Source organism: Notothenia coriiceps, unplaced genomic scaffold, assembly GCF_000735185.1.
Source record: "Notothenia coriiceps isolate Sejong01 unplaced genomic scaffold, NC01 NC01_scaffold00001319, whole genome shotgun sequence".
Lineage (NCBI taxonomy): Eukaryota > Metazoa > Chordata > Actinopteri > Perciformes > Nototheniidae > Notothenia > Notothenia coriiceps.
The window spans coordinates 12357-25911 of NW_011334020.1; the positions used below are offsets into that span (position 1 = coordinate 12357).

At 39.7% G+C, this 13555-nt stretch overlaps 1 protein-coding gene across 1 annotated transcript; it reads right to left on the bottom strand.

Moving 5' to 3' along the window:
- Positions 1-12215: 12215 nt before the first annotated feature.
- Positions 12216-13255, bottom strand: LOC104960158 (general transcription factor IIF subunit 2-like; the record flags this gene model as incomplete). Its single annotated transcript, XM_010788131.1, has 4 exons — positions 13135-13255; positions 12808-12881; positions 12675-12693; positions 12216-12393 (listed from the first exon to the last, which is right to left on the bottom strand). Coding segments are annotated over exons 1-4 (337 nt in total), but the record flags the coding sequence as incomplete, so codon positions are not given.
- Between the last annotated feature and the right edge of the window lie 300 nt (positions 13256-13555).

Consider the following 13555-nt stretch of genomic DNA (forward strand, 5'->3'; position numbering starts at 1 on the left):
CTGCCAACCCGCTCACAGACTCAAATAGCAGGGGCAATGGATCTACTGAAGGGGAGATCCAGCCACAAAGGTCAAGACGAACCCAACTGGAAAGCGAGGAGGGAGAAAGAACGATGACCACAACAACACTCAGTCGGCATTGCTCAATATCATCCAGTGGAATCTTTGAAGAACAGAACAAAAAACAGCTCGTCACTCACTGGTATTATCTAGTATACCCAGACAATATGAGGAATCAGAATTACGCTACCAAACTTAGTTTCAAAATAATTGTTATATATATACTTACTATGTAAAGCATTTAATCATTTCTTTTTGTGTCAACATGTTTCCATAATTAAACTTGACTGATCAACAAATACCACGCCTATATAATGATATCATTAAAATATAATTAACAAATACATAAAGAGTGACTGAAGAAATCGGCCAACTAATTCTTCCAGTTTGGCAACCCAAAAGCTGATGCCAGGTGCCAGCCCTGAGACAAACCCACTTATAAAGATAACGCGCTGAGACACTCCCTGGGATGGCACGACTCACAGAACTATATCCTCCAATTCAGAACCAAAATAGAGATCAGTTTCTCGAGGCAAAAGGAACAAACCGATCCTTAAAAGTCATGCACAAGAGCGATCATCCGTGGACAGACTAAAAGTAACTCAACAAAGCCCAAGAAATACTGAAGTTCTAGTGATGGACATCAGAACTGAATTTTAACAGTCAGCACAAACTTACCACCACAACCAGCACATTATCTAAGGCAGTCATGCACACTACCTACACACTGAAGAATATATCAAAGGAATTAACAAAACTAATGTCGCAACAATCCACGAGATTGTAGAAAAAAAGAGCACACAACTTGATCATGCTTTTCATTTTCAGTAGACTCGAGCTAACGCAATCAACAGCTATCACTACAACACCAAAGCGCCGCCACTAAACAGATCTATAACAGACAAGCACTCTGCACAGCTGACTTCAGCAACGCTGCAAGCACACGAAGACTACAACCACCGCACTGACACTAAGAAAGTGGATCACATCACTCCGGTTCCTGAGATCATTACACTGGCTTCCATGCCCGCCAAATAATTGATTTTAAAAACTACTGCTAGTTTTTTAAATCACTAAATGGCTTAGGACACACACACGACGACATATTAACGGTCCCTGCATAACTATGAACATCCAGATGAGACATCTCAGGGGGCGGTCCCTCTGGACGGTCTTGCTCACTCTGTCCAAGAATAAGAACTAAAATCAAGACACACAGCAGCATTTTACGATATATCTACACGACCTCACGACAATCTAGAACAAACTAGCCGAAATCATAGGAACGCACTCCCCTGAACACACTTCCCTATTTTCAATCCAGCAAGAACTAAACATATCTTATTCTGACCTGCATGCTTTTAACTGACTGTCATACATCACAACTAGCAGTGCAAGTATCGACCAGATTATTCATGCTATCAGCCATGAAAACTGTAGGTCATACCTGCAGTCTGATTATTTACTACTTTCCCACCCATTTTAAATCTGTTTCATAACACTTCATGCATATATTTTAGCCGATGTTTATTAAATACCAACCATTTGACATTAACATTACATTACATTACGCATATCTAGCTGAAGCTTTTATCAACGAACATTACAATAATACGCTTCGGAATCCACAAAGTAAATAACTAATGAGAAAAAGAATCAAATAAATAAAATCAGTCTCCTACATAGAGCATTAAAAACACTCTAATACATAATATGCACTAAGACAGAAATTTATATTCTTAAATGTCTTTTGTTTTTATTTTGTAAAGCACTGTTTGATTCAGTGCAGCGTGACTGAAAAGGGCTATATAAACATAAGTAAAAAATTATGCCCCTAAATTGCCAACACAACAACTAGTCAACAGAACACCACACTCACCCGAAGTCATCATGGAATCAATTCGCCTTGCAAAACAGAAGCAGATGTTACAAGACAGCTCCTTGCTTCTGTGGCCCGCACCCACCAAGGCCTCCCAAACCTTCCAATCATTCAGAACATCTGCCTACAGACTCACACAGGCCAAGGGACAGAAAGCACAGAGGAAGCAAAGAAAGTCAAGGGCACGCCATCACTATACACTCAGAAGTCGGAGGGGCAAGAGAAGAGATGTTCTTTTCTTTATGGGAATAACAGATGCGACCCTCATCAGCATTGGCAAAAAATTGGAACACCTATTTCGCAACGATTTAACATTTGGTCAAAGTAGGAACATCCCCTCTATATCAGTCAAATAGATAATGTCTGCAGTGTTTGAATGAGTCCCACACAGAGCATATACACAGGCCGACCAAAAATAACGCGGAGCTGGCCGGGCCCTGCACACTGGCCTAACCAATGAGGCAGAGAGCTCTCTAACCCACTCAGCTGGTCCCTCTCCCCGGTCCAGGTGATGTGGATCTACAGCTGAGGGAACAAGAGGGGCGCTCTGACCGACACTCATGTCAGCCCACCAGCCCAAATCAAGAAACTGTGCACTTGTCAATGAGTCACCAGCCTATTAGCACCCGACAAAATACACTCAGGATGTGGTGTTAGTGGTATATTATCAGCCGAGTAGCCAGAGACGAGCTGGGAACACCACTCCCACGTGATAGAGGCCTAGCATGATATGCAGATGTAATATCAAGTGAGAGACAGAAAGATCATGTTACACACCGGTATGTACAGCTACTCCTTAGCAGGTAAGGCGTAAGGCTTCCGCAGAGTTAACCATGGGTTGGCTAATCAAAACAACAACGACAACACATACCTTTTTATCCTCTACATTCACGGTTCTACCGTCATATAGGAGCTTCCCTCCCTAGAATTAGCGACGTTCAGACACTCATAAAAAAATACCTTCCTTATTGCTAAACATCAATTATCTGTTACTATCACGCTCTATATATAAATCACAAACTAAACACAGTACTACTTAACAATTAGCAACCACTGCTTTAAAATCCTTTCGTAATGCTATCTATCATAGGAATTCCTCGTAACTCAGAAATATAAGAACTATCTGAAAGCATCCTCTACAATAAAGAGTTTAATAATACATAAAACAATGAAGTATAAACATATAGAAGAACAGAAAATATAACACAACCATAAAGCAAAAACAATAACAAACCTACAATAACATACCTCGAAAAAAAACATCAAAAGAAAACAAAAACAAAAAAGTAGAATGATGTTATTATTATATTAAAATGCCACAAAGCAAAACTGCCATTAGCTAAGTACATCCTAGACCTGATTTTTGCATTAGCGATCTAATAGCGGGCACAACAGAGAGAGAAACGGTATCTATATTTGCAAAAATCACACATAACCACAACATAAAAACCAGACAGAGGTCAGAAAATCCGTATAAATAGATCCACTTAATCTAGTACATCACCAGCAAGATTGTCTTTCTGCCAATAGGACTTCTGAAATTGGCAGGCCTTATCAAAAAAGTAGTGATCCAACATCAACAGATTTTATCACTCAACCTCACAGTTCGCTCTTTGGGAGCTCATGAATCAAGAGGAGTGAGGGTTTGATATGAAAATACAAAATTGACGAGATAACTGTCTGAGGCATATACAACACCACAACATCTCCCTATAAACATCACAATAGGAAGCCAACCAGCAGATGCCGCAGTACCGGAAACGTTGTGTCCCAGAAGATTATCGACTGCCTCTCGAGCCCAAATTCACATAAGTTCAAACAGAATACCCCCCTTGATCAAAGCGCAGCCCCTTCCTCTACGTGCAAGAAACAGATTCTGTTACATGGCTCGACCTATACACTGATTAGGAATTAACACTGCGTTAGCAAACAGCTTCCCTCATCAGAAGTGGTCTTCAGCCCGTCTCAGGTGTAAGCTTAAAAAGGGACGATACACAGAGTACGCCCGGCTCTGATCCAACCCCTCTGCAAAGTCTAAATCCGCGACCACAGGTCGCCAAGATTCTATCTTTAAGTTGTCTAATCATCCAGACCCCTTTTGACGCCTTTGCTTCACCCTTTGTCTAATTGTGAATGTTAACTGTCTAACGCAAATTACTTTTAAAGTATATTCTTTTACATGAAATCAAAATATCGTAGGGTCTGGGAGGCCAGTGGCGTTCTACGGGGGTGAGCTGCCACCTCAGAAAAAATGCCCTTGCCACCCCAGCTGCCACCCAGTGGCAGCTTGTTTCCGAAAGACGCAAAGTTGTGGCTCATCGGACATTTATGAGAGAAAAAGCGCCCAATGTGAGTGCAAATAATAACCGGCCCAGCACAAAAACCAAGCCTTGTAAACGCCCTCGCCCCCGGCCCTCGGCCGCGAAGCCGGGAAATATGATGGCGGCGATTTCATTTGAACGGGGACAGCGCAAAACGACAAGCAGTTTCGGAGTGCCAAGTAGGGGCACGGAGGAATCCGAGGGATTGCGGTCCAGGGTCCATGGTATGGCTGGGGTGCGGTAGGCTTGCAGCCATAACCCAGAAATGCTTAGCCCCCACCTACCCCACCATGAAAAAGATAGTTAAAGAAGCAAAATGAAGATCTGCCAACTTCGCGCTGAGTAAATTGCACAGACAGCAGTTAGTAAGATTGATTTCAGTAGCCACTTGTCTGGAAATACCGAAGACTAGAAACGGTTTTGAAAACTTTTGTCACGTAGTGATCGTCTTCTCAATAGAACATCTTTGATAATGTCTTCTGGCCAATCAGAATCAAGATAACGGCGTGGTGTTGTTACAGGAAGTCCCGACGGAGAAACAAAAAACTAAAATGGCATTAATTTTTTTAAATATGTCGTGTAGTAATAGATTTATTTATTTTTTCTTCTCAAGAGAGTACCAGAATGTGTATTTTATGTTAGTATGTCAAAAAATCTCCTGACCCCCCTGCAGGGGTTGGGTTTTCAGCATGTCAACTCTTTCACCTGTGAGGAAATTGCAGGATTGGCTCCAGGTCGCCCTTTTTATTTACTACAAGACAAGACAAATGTGCCTTTTTATTTCATACAGTTCAATTTGGATTGAGACAGGGAAATAATCTAAACCTCACGTGTGGCATTTCACTGTCAAGGGGAGCATGTACGTAATTACATTGCAAATACTGACTTGAGCCCCACCACTGTATGGGTTAGCCCTACCATAGATAACCCAACACAAATACTCTGGCGCCGCCACTGTTTGCGGTCTACAATGACCGAGAAGAGACTGTCAAGTTTGGCTGTACTCAGCATTGAATCAAAACCCACTAAAGCTTTGGATCTTACTCATTTTATGAGGCGTTTTGCTGAACAAAATGGTAATCGCCGCATTCAGCTGTAATAGGCATGCCAACTTGATGCTCTGCTCACGGATGAGTCGATGAGAATAATAAACTGTTAAGAGGATGACCTTACGTGTGTATAATATTTTTTTCTTTGTGGGGGTCTGCTCCCAAAAAACAGTTTCAAGTCCTGAGAAAGTCAAATAAGACAGTGTGTAAAACTTCACTGCCCAGCCAAAAAAAAGTAACCACTTTGATATAACTAGGCCAGTAGGTAAGGGCTTTCCAATGGATAACAACTGCAGCGATGTATATGTTTTAGCTGAATACACATTTTTTAACCCTAACTGATGCAGTTAGTCACTTCTTTATTGTTTGTTCTTTCTGATGTAAAGTCAAGGTTGTAACCGTTTGCAATGAAGTGGGGCGCTGAACTGTTCCTTTGATAAATGATAGTAATTACTTGTCTTTCAAATTTGAAGGAGGGTGAGCAAGCATCTTGAGGAACAGTCATCATTAACTCCTCCAAAAATATAGTTTATTTAATAATAACACTGAATATGTGAATAATAACATTGATTGACAGCTGATAGGAATAATATGATTGTTTATAGTATCATATTAATTCAGACAAACATCGATGAGACAGTTAATGTACTTTTTGCAGCAGTCTGCATAGATTTGGTACCCCTGCTGGTCTAAGAGTGAAACAAACTCATTCAGTTATTGTATATTTAAAATTCATTAAATTATGTCTGCCACCTTATATATTTATATTTAAGGATTTACTGTTGTGCCACAATAATGTCACCAAATGATATTGAGTTAAAATATCAATATCGTGGCTTTCCAAGTTAACATTGATTGATATGACTGCGATTAAATCAGCATATACTTCTGCCAGGGGATGCCACCCCTGAAATTCTCCTGCCACCCCATGAATATTTTTCTAGATCCGCCCCTGAGTGTGAGGCAAAACGTATGAAAGGGCAAGCGCATATCAAGTACAGTACAGTACAGTCAGCCTGGAAAGCTGCTGCAGTTGTTTTTAGAGAGTGAGACTTTGGGAAAGTGAGTGGGAGACGGTGTCGAACAGTACACCTTTCTGTGGGCGCTTGGGGGAGGAGCCAAGCACCGGTCAGGTACATAGAGAATACACACACCACCGCATCTCAAGAGGACATTATCCCCCTCGTTTCCAGCGCACTTTCACAGTCAAGCCGGCCATCTGTAGAACTGACACCTCTAAGAAGCCGTTTTTTTTAACACCCTCTGAAAGCCATGTTTCCGTATTCACAAACACAAGAATATGATTCAAAAAAGAAACAGAGGAGCAATGCTTCTCTTCTCTCCAGATATATCTCTCCTGGGTGCAACCGGTGCAGGATAAACAACAGTCCTCCAAAAGTACACCAAGAGTCTGGTTTAGAAAGTATTGGAAACAACACATTTTAAAATGTTGCTTCATCAGATTCATTTAGAGCTCCTTGCCATCAGGTGAGCCTTAAATCATCTGGTCCCGATAGGCAATAATCCCACACACACAAACCACTATAAAAGGTAATAATGAAACGGGAAAAAAAAGATATCAACTGGATATAAAAATGTCAATATAAATGCAGAAAGTTCCATTAAGAGATACACAAAATGTCAGAAGTACAACAAAGGCAATATTTCGTTTGATACCACCAACATTTCCAGAAGGTAACATAAATATAAGAGATGTGTTATTGTTACAGCAGAATAATTCAGTGTTGCTAACGATGAAAACTGTTTTCATGGACCGGTGATAATGCTTAAAGGTCAATGCACAAACTAAACCTTTTGAAGGTCCAGCATCACTATAAAAGAGAGACATCTAAGAGAGAAAATCCATTATCGAATGTAGGAGGAATACATTTAGATGCAAGTGTGGGTGAATGTGAAGTGCACAAGGGCGGTTTTAGAATAAACCTTTCGGCAGTAGGATGCACCTTGATTAAGAGAGCGCTTTACTTCCTTACATTTCTCAGGCACAGTTTTCCGACAATAATTAGAGATGTATCTGATGAGACTGAGAAATCTGCCCTAATATGTAGGAATTCAAATTGTGGTTAAACGACCGAGATGCTAACTTTTTAAGTACACCTATCTCTAACTAATGGAGTAACAACAGCCCTTCCATATGTCATTAAGTTATAATGTTTTCGATAACAATATAGTAATTTTAGAGGCTTCTGTTTGCATTGTTTCGTACAGATTGGTGTCTCTTTTATTTTTACCTGCCCATATTTATCAATAAGGGTTGGCATTAAGCCAACAATATATAAGCAGGGAACATGAGGAGAGACAAAGGGGATGACAGACTACAACGAACCCTGGTTGGATCAGTCCAGAATTATGTGGTGAAAAACAAATGTGTGAAAACAAATATGTGTATGGTCCTGAGGAACAATTCAACAATCCAGGATTTGACAGTGAAAGTAGAAAAATGAATGCAATCCCAACCAATTCAATCAGTTTTCTTTTTTTAACCAATTTCCATTATTTTGACTCATCTGAAGATTCATTAGTAAATCTAGTGCGCTTTCCTTTATTTTAATTTTCTCTCATACGCAGTTACAAAAGGTTTAATTCAAAACATGTCAAAAGGATTGCATAATATTCTCAATAGACTCAAAATGCTAGAGGATGCATGTGTCCATTGTGGGCAGTTGTACAGTACTGGGAACTAAATGAGTTTCTGTGGGCTAGGAACAAATGTTCATGTTAATGTTTGTCTTTCTTCCTTTGTTCATTCAGACTTCCTACAAAGTATAATGGGTCAAAAGTAAGTGTAAGTTTAGAGCAAAGATACTCGATTTTTATATGTTCATTTTTTTTGCAATTGTGAAAAAGTAAAGTCTCAATTCTCTTATGGTTATAATTAATAATACATATAATCAGAAACATACCATGCTGTCTGCTTACAACAGTGAATCTCTATAACTCAGGAATACAAAGCATGCACTGTACTAATATCACTCCTTTGTCTACCTGTGACCTGTATCATTACTCTGAGTCCTCAGCTAAAGACCACTTGTAGTGTACTGTGGATGAAAGCATCCTTCTAACTAGGGATGCTCCAATCGATCGGCCGCCGGTGCTCTCTAAAAATGCCGATCGCATGACGTAAAATAATGACGTAAAATATGACACTTTTCTCTGTGCGCGGCAAAACAAGCTCGCCAAAATGGCTTCACCAGTCTGACAGTATTTTAAAGGTGTCCGAAAAAGACAAGAAAATAGCGGTATGCAACGTGTGTGAAGCAGAAATCCTACAGCTCCGCCCGCTGTGACGGACCGGTGAGCGGAGCAAATGACACACACTAAGAGTTAGACCTAACACACTATTTTATGTACCTCTGGAACAAGCTAAACTAGTTAAATAACCTAGTTAAATATATTTATTCTTCAGTCGGGTCACTCATTACTGGATCAGTGAGCTGCATGAGACGATACTGACAGGCTTTCAGGAGAGAGAGAGAGAGAGGGGGAGAGAGGAAAAGAGAGCGCTTCCTCTCATTTCCCCCGTGGTATTATCCAAAGTTAATGTAAACTTAATAATAATAATAATGTACTTCATTTGAATGTAATAATTATGTTGGTTGTTGTTTGTGGAAGCGCCAGTGAATGAGCCCCATTAACTGAGCCCCATTAACTGAGTTTTAAACTTTAAATGAAAGATCCCCATAGGCCCCGCCCACTCGATCGGATCGGCGATTGGCCGATACTGATTCCGGCCCCAAAATTTGGTGATCGGAGCATCCCTACTTCTAACCTATAAAACCAGATGAGCCTATAGCTTCACATGGTCAACAACAAACTTTGAACCTGCATGTAACCAACATCAATAATAAACATGGTGGTCTTTATCACAGTTTAACGTTAGCCGGATATAGGTGGCAGCGGACAGTTGATTATTAAGATACTTTCATTTCAATAGTCATGAAAGCCAGCACTTGGACAAGTGTGGAGAGGAAGCAAACACTCCTTATCAAAATATTCAACAAACTGATTATTTGAAGTTAATCTTCCTTAGATAATGATGCTGAGATATACACGTTTGCTAACTGTCTATAGTTGCTTTTGTTAGCTTTCACATTACCAAATGATTGACTTGTAAGACTGTAAAAAATCAGGTCAAATATAGATTGTTCACCAGAACATGACTGGACTCAAGTTACAATGAGTCATTGCTGACATCCAAGAAAAGAGAATGTTTCCAGTGTATTTCTTCTGTTACCAAGTGTGTTATGATGTCTCCCTTGCTACGTGCTCTGCTGTTACCTGACATAATGTCATTCACAGGCTCCTGGGTGTTCCTGTACCTTGTTTCACTGTCTGCTCAGCTGCGTAATGAGACAATTATTTGTATGTTTTCTGTTTCTTCCTGGCTGTTACTCATCACTTATATCAATGTGATCATTTACTGTGACAAGTTTCCGTTTGCTTCTTGTTCTAACTTACACCTCAAAAGCTTTACAGAGATTTCAAGTTATGATTATTTTTCCATCTCTATGTAGAATGAAGTAGGATCATTTAAAACACAGACAACTATTTGACACGTGGCAGTTGGCAACCTGGACAAGACCCAGATTCCACCACCGAGAACAAAAACTGAAAACAGTGATTATGATAAACAGAGGACTGATGCTCGGGACCACCAAAGTAAGTGACAGATGCACTTGGCTCTTGGCAAAGGCATATCAATCTATAGCCATCCATAGTTATTATGGTGTTGGCTCCAGTGCCATCTTCCACTCAGCCAATCAATACAGTAACAAAACATTTGGGAGGGGACATCTAATAATCCTCAACCAAATAAACTGTCTCTTCCATCAACATGCACCTTTGACAAATAACTCAAGCGCTACAAACATTGTGTCTATTCCTTGAATTTAGCACAGAAATCATGTGCTTTGTATTTTAAAATGTGTTTTTATTTTTGCAGAAACAATGTCTGCTGAATGCTGGTTATGCTGTTCCTCTATTTGTGTATTTATGAACTACTGTGAAATCTGAGTCATCATTCCTTTCTGAGCACACCTCCTATAGAGCCCAGTCATAAATTTTCTAACAACTCAGGTAATGGCTGTTTCTCAATGTCGAGGACGCTTGCTTGGTAGCACATGTCTTCCGAGTCACTTGCTTCAGAAGCGAGGCAAGAATCTTTCCTAGCCTCGGAAAATGAAGAATTGTGGAACAGGCTAACAGGTGTGCATCATATGAGAGGCCCCGCCTTAAATGGAGCGCGATTTCCGCCAAAGATTTGGAAATTGGTCAGTGCGCAAAGCATTGTGGGGATTTTAAGACCGCAGAGTCTACACATATGTAGCCTCAAAATTTCTCGCTATGAAGTACGCCGGCCTCGGTAGAATTCCAAGTATGCTGGACATTGGAACAGTCCTTCGGCGGCACTCGATGACGTAGTATGCTTGAAATAGTGGCTCTGGAGCAGCCTTCCTCGACATTGAGAAACACCCTGTGTTTGCAGCTCCTGATACACTTTCAGCTGGTTTTACATTTTGAATAGAGTTTTGGTAAGTTGCCATCCCGTCAATATTTGTGCCTCAAACTACTTGGGCCATGATTGTTGTTGTATGCTCAGAAATGCTTTTTGGTTTATTGCCAAAAACACACAAGTATAAGCACCCTTAGCAGTGCTTGAAAATATTATGAGAAGCAGTTATTTTGATGTTACTGAATACTGGCCCCCTGGGAGGCATAGAGTTGCCTTTGACATTTAACTGATTTAAACAGCCTGCACCCTGCTATTTATTTTCCATCTCACTGAACTAAACTTTTTACTGAATTGTGGGAATGATTTCTTATTAAAAAGGCAATAAAGAAATATTTTAACATTTCTGTAATTACTCTTCATTGCCTTGCAAGAACAATTAAAGCTACTTTATTATCATTTACTTGTATTGACCTGACACATGATAATGATTAAATATATAAATAGTTACACATTAAAAAGAAACAGCCTAATCTACATGTATTTATCATATCTTAAGGCTTAAGATTATAGACACTCCACAATATATTTGCAGCTATTTGAAGGTCTGGTTCCGATGCAAATCCCTTTGGCTCATGTATATGTATGACACATCTCGCCTGGCAGCAAACAACGTCCATAAATCAGAAAGCACTCAGAGTATTAACATGAATTGTACAGTGCAATGCAATCAATGTTGAATCTATCTTTCAAAGCAAGAAAACCATAGTAACTAGAAGAACTAAGTGCAGTTCAGTTTTAACAACATCTCAATCACATAACATAACCTGTGACTACTCTTTTCTAAAATACATTCAAACTCTACACTTCATATTTTGTCAATTCTTCCAGGAAACGGCAACATCTTATTACAAGCCAACAATCTCAACAATTGCCAATTTCAGTTGTTTATGTAAAGAATTACAATTTCTGAAATGTTGAACACTTTGCATATCATTTGCAGGTTACTTGAACATTATACCAGTGGAGACTTTGGCCTTGCAACATTTTTTTCATTTCTGACTTTAGGAAAGTGGGAAAAACCTTAACATTGCCCAAAAGTACTGTATCTCTGTTCACTATAACCAAATCACGCTCAGTTACGCTATTCTATGATATTCTTTTGATAACTGATGTTATACTGTATACTTCAACTTCCATTTACTGTGCCTCCACTGAAACACTTTGAAGCCACCCTTGGGAGGCCGCCTACTAAATTTGAAGAACTCTTAGTTGAGTCAGTAGATGTTAGATCTTATATGTTTAGGATATTGACTTGAGTAAATCTGACTGAAAAAACTGCTCTGTGAACCTCCGAAGGAATCACATATCAAATCAATTACAGTTTGAACCCTTAAGCCCCCCATCAAAAAACGGTTTCAGATGACAAGAAACACATATCGAGGAGAGCAGGAACAGCTGAGACTGACCTGAATCGCTCTGGCTGTAGACTGCCATGGTCTGTCCGCCCACAGTTTGCATGGTGAAGGGATGATCCCTCGGGACCAGCACTGAACCATCCTTCTCCCCCACAGCGCCCATGGTGGTCAGCTCCACATTCAGACGGAAACTCACCTGGGAAACAAAGATGACTCAAGGCCATGCTGGCTAGTTATATTAACAACCAATTTTGATTCATCAGAGGAATTTCATATGATGAAACTATATTGATCGCTGTGAGGAAGTTGGGTCAATGCAGATTGGATACAACAAATAAAAAAAGGGAAAACAGGCCACTAAACTATGAGTAACTCCGTCGCTAAAAATATATATAAAAACATATGCAGTATGTATGAATGGACAGAAACAAGCATGACAAATCACTCCTGTGCAGTATTATGAAGAAGCTGCCTCACCTCTGTTTTCCCTTGCTTCCTGTCAGGTCGATGACAAGACATATAAAAATAAAGGGGACATCACTGTTACAGATAATCATGAGAACAGGATTACAGCGAGCAAGAAACGTGTACAAAAAGTTTGAAAACCTACTTTCCAATAGTTATCTTTCCAACTTCTCCCTTTTCGGAGGCCTTGTCCCATTGGTGAGATAAATACTTGGGAACCTGGTGAGAAAGACATGGCAACTTAAAATAAATGTAAACATACACTAATAACCTAATATGTAACTCAACAAGAAGTTTGAAGGTGAACTGTCTTCAATTTGTTGATTTCGATATGATGACATTGTTAAACGGCGCCATTTTATTTAATAACATTGATAACTAAGCTAGCGTTAAATTAGCTAACGGTAAATTAGCTTAGGTTACGTTAATTCGTTACTTTCCGTTGGTTGTTGGGTGTAGTAAGTGAACGAACCTTCACAAGCCACACGGTTTGACTTTGTTTGACTCCAGTTAGATTCATCTCCGTTTTGTTTGACATAGTTGCAATGTTGTGAGAGTTTCAAAATACTGTAATATAACAACTAGCAAGGTGTGTGTCGACGCCTCAATCTAACAGGACAGGAGTGTCCAATTAAGTTTGAGCGTTACGATTGAAACTTCCTGTGCAACCTTTCAAAATAAAACTCTGATCAACACTGATCAATCAGATATCAATAATAATCTAAAATAGTCCGGAATTCAGTTATAGTCCTACCTTATTTTAAATATTTCTTAATTGTTGTCTTCCTTCGTATATGGACAGCTATTTATTCTTCCAATATAGGTTGTGGCACTTATCCAACTTTGTTTGCAGAGAAATTGTGGATGCCTATCTTTATTTTATTTTATTTAAT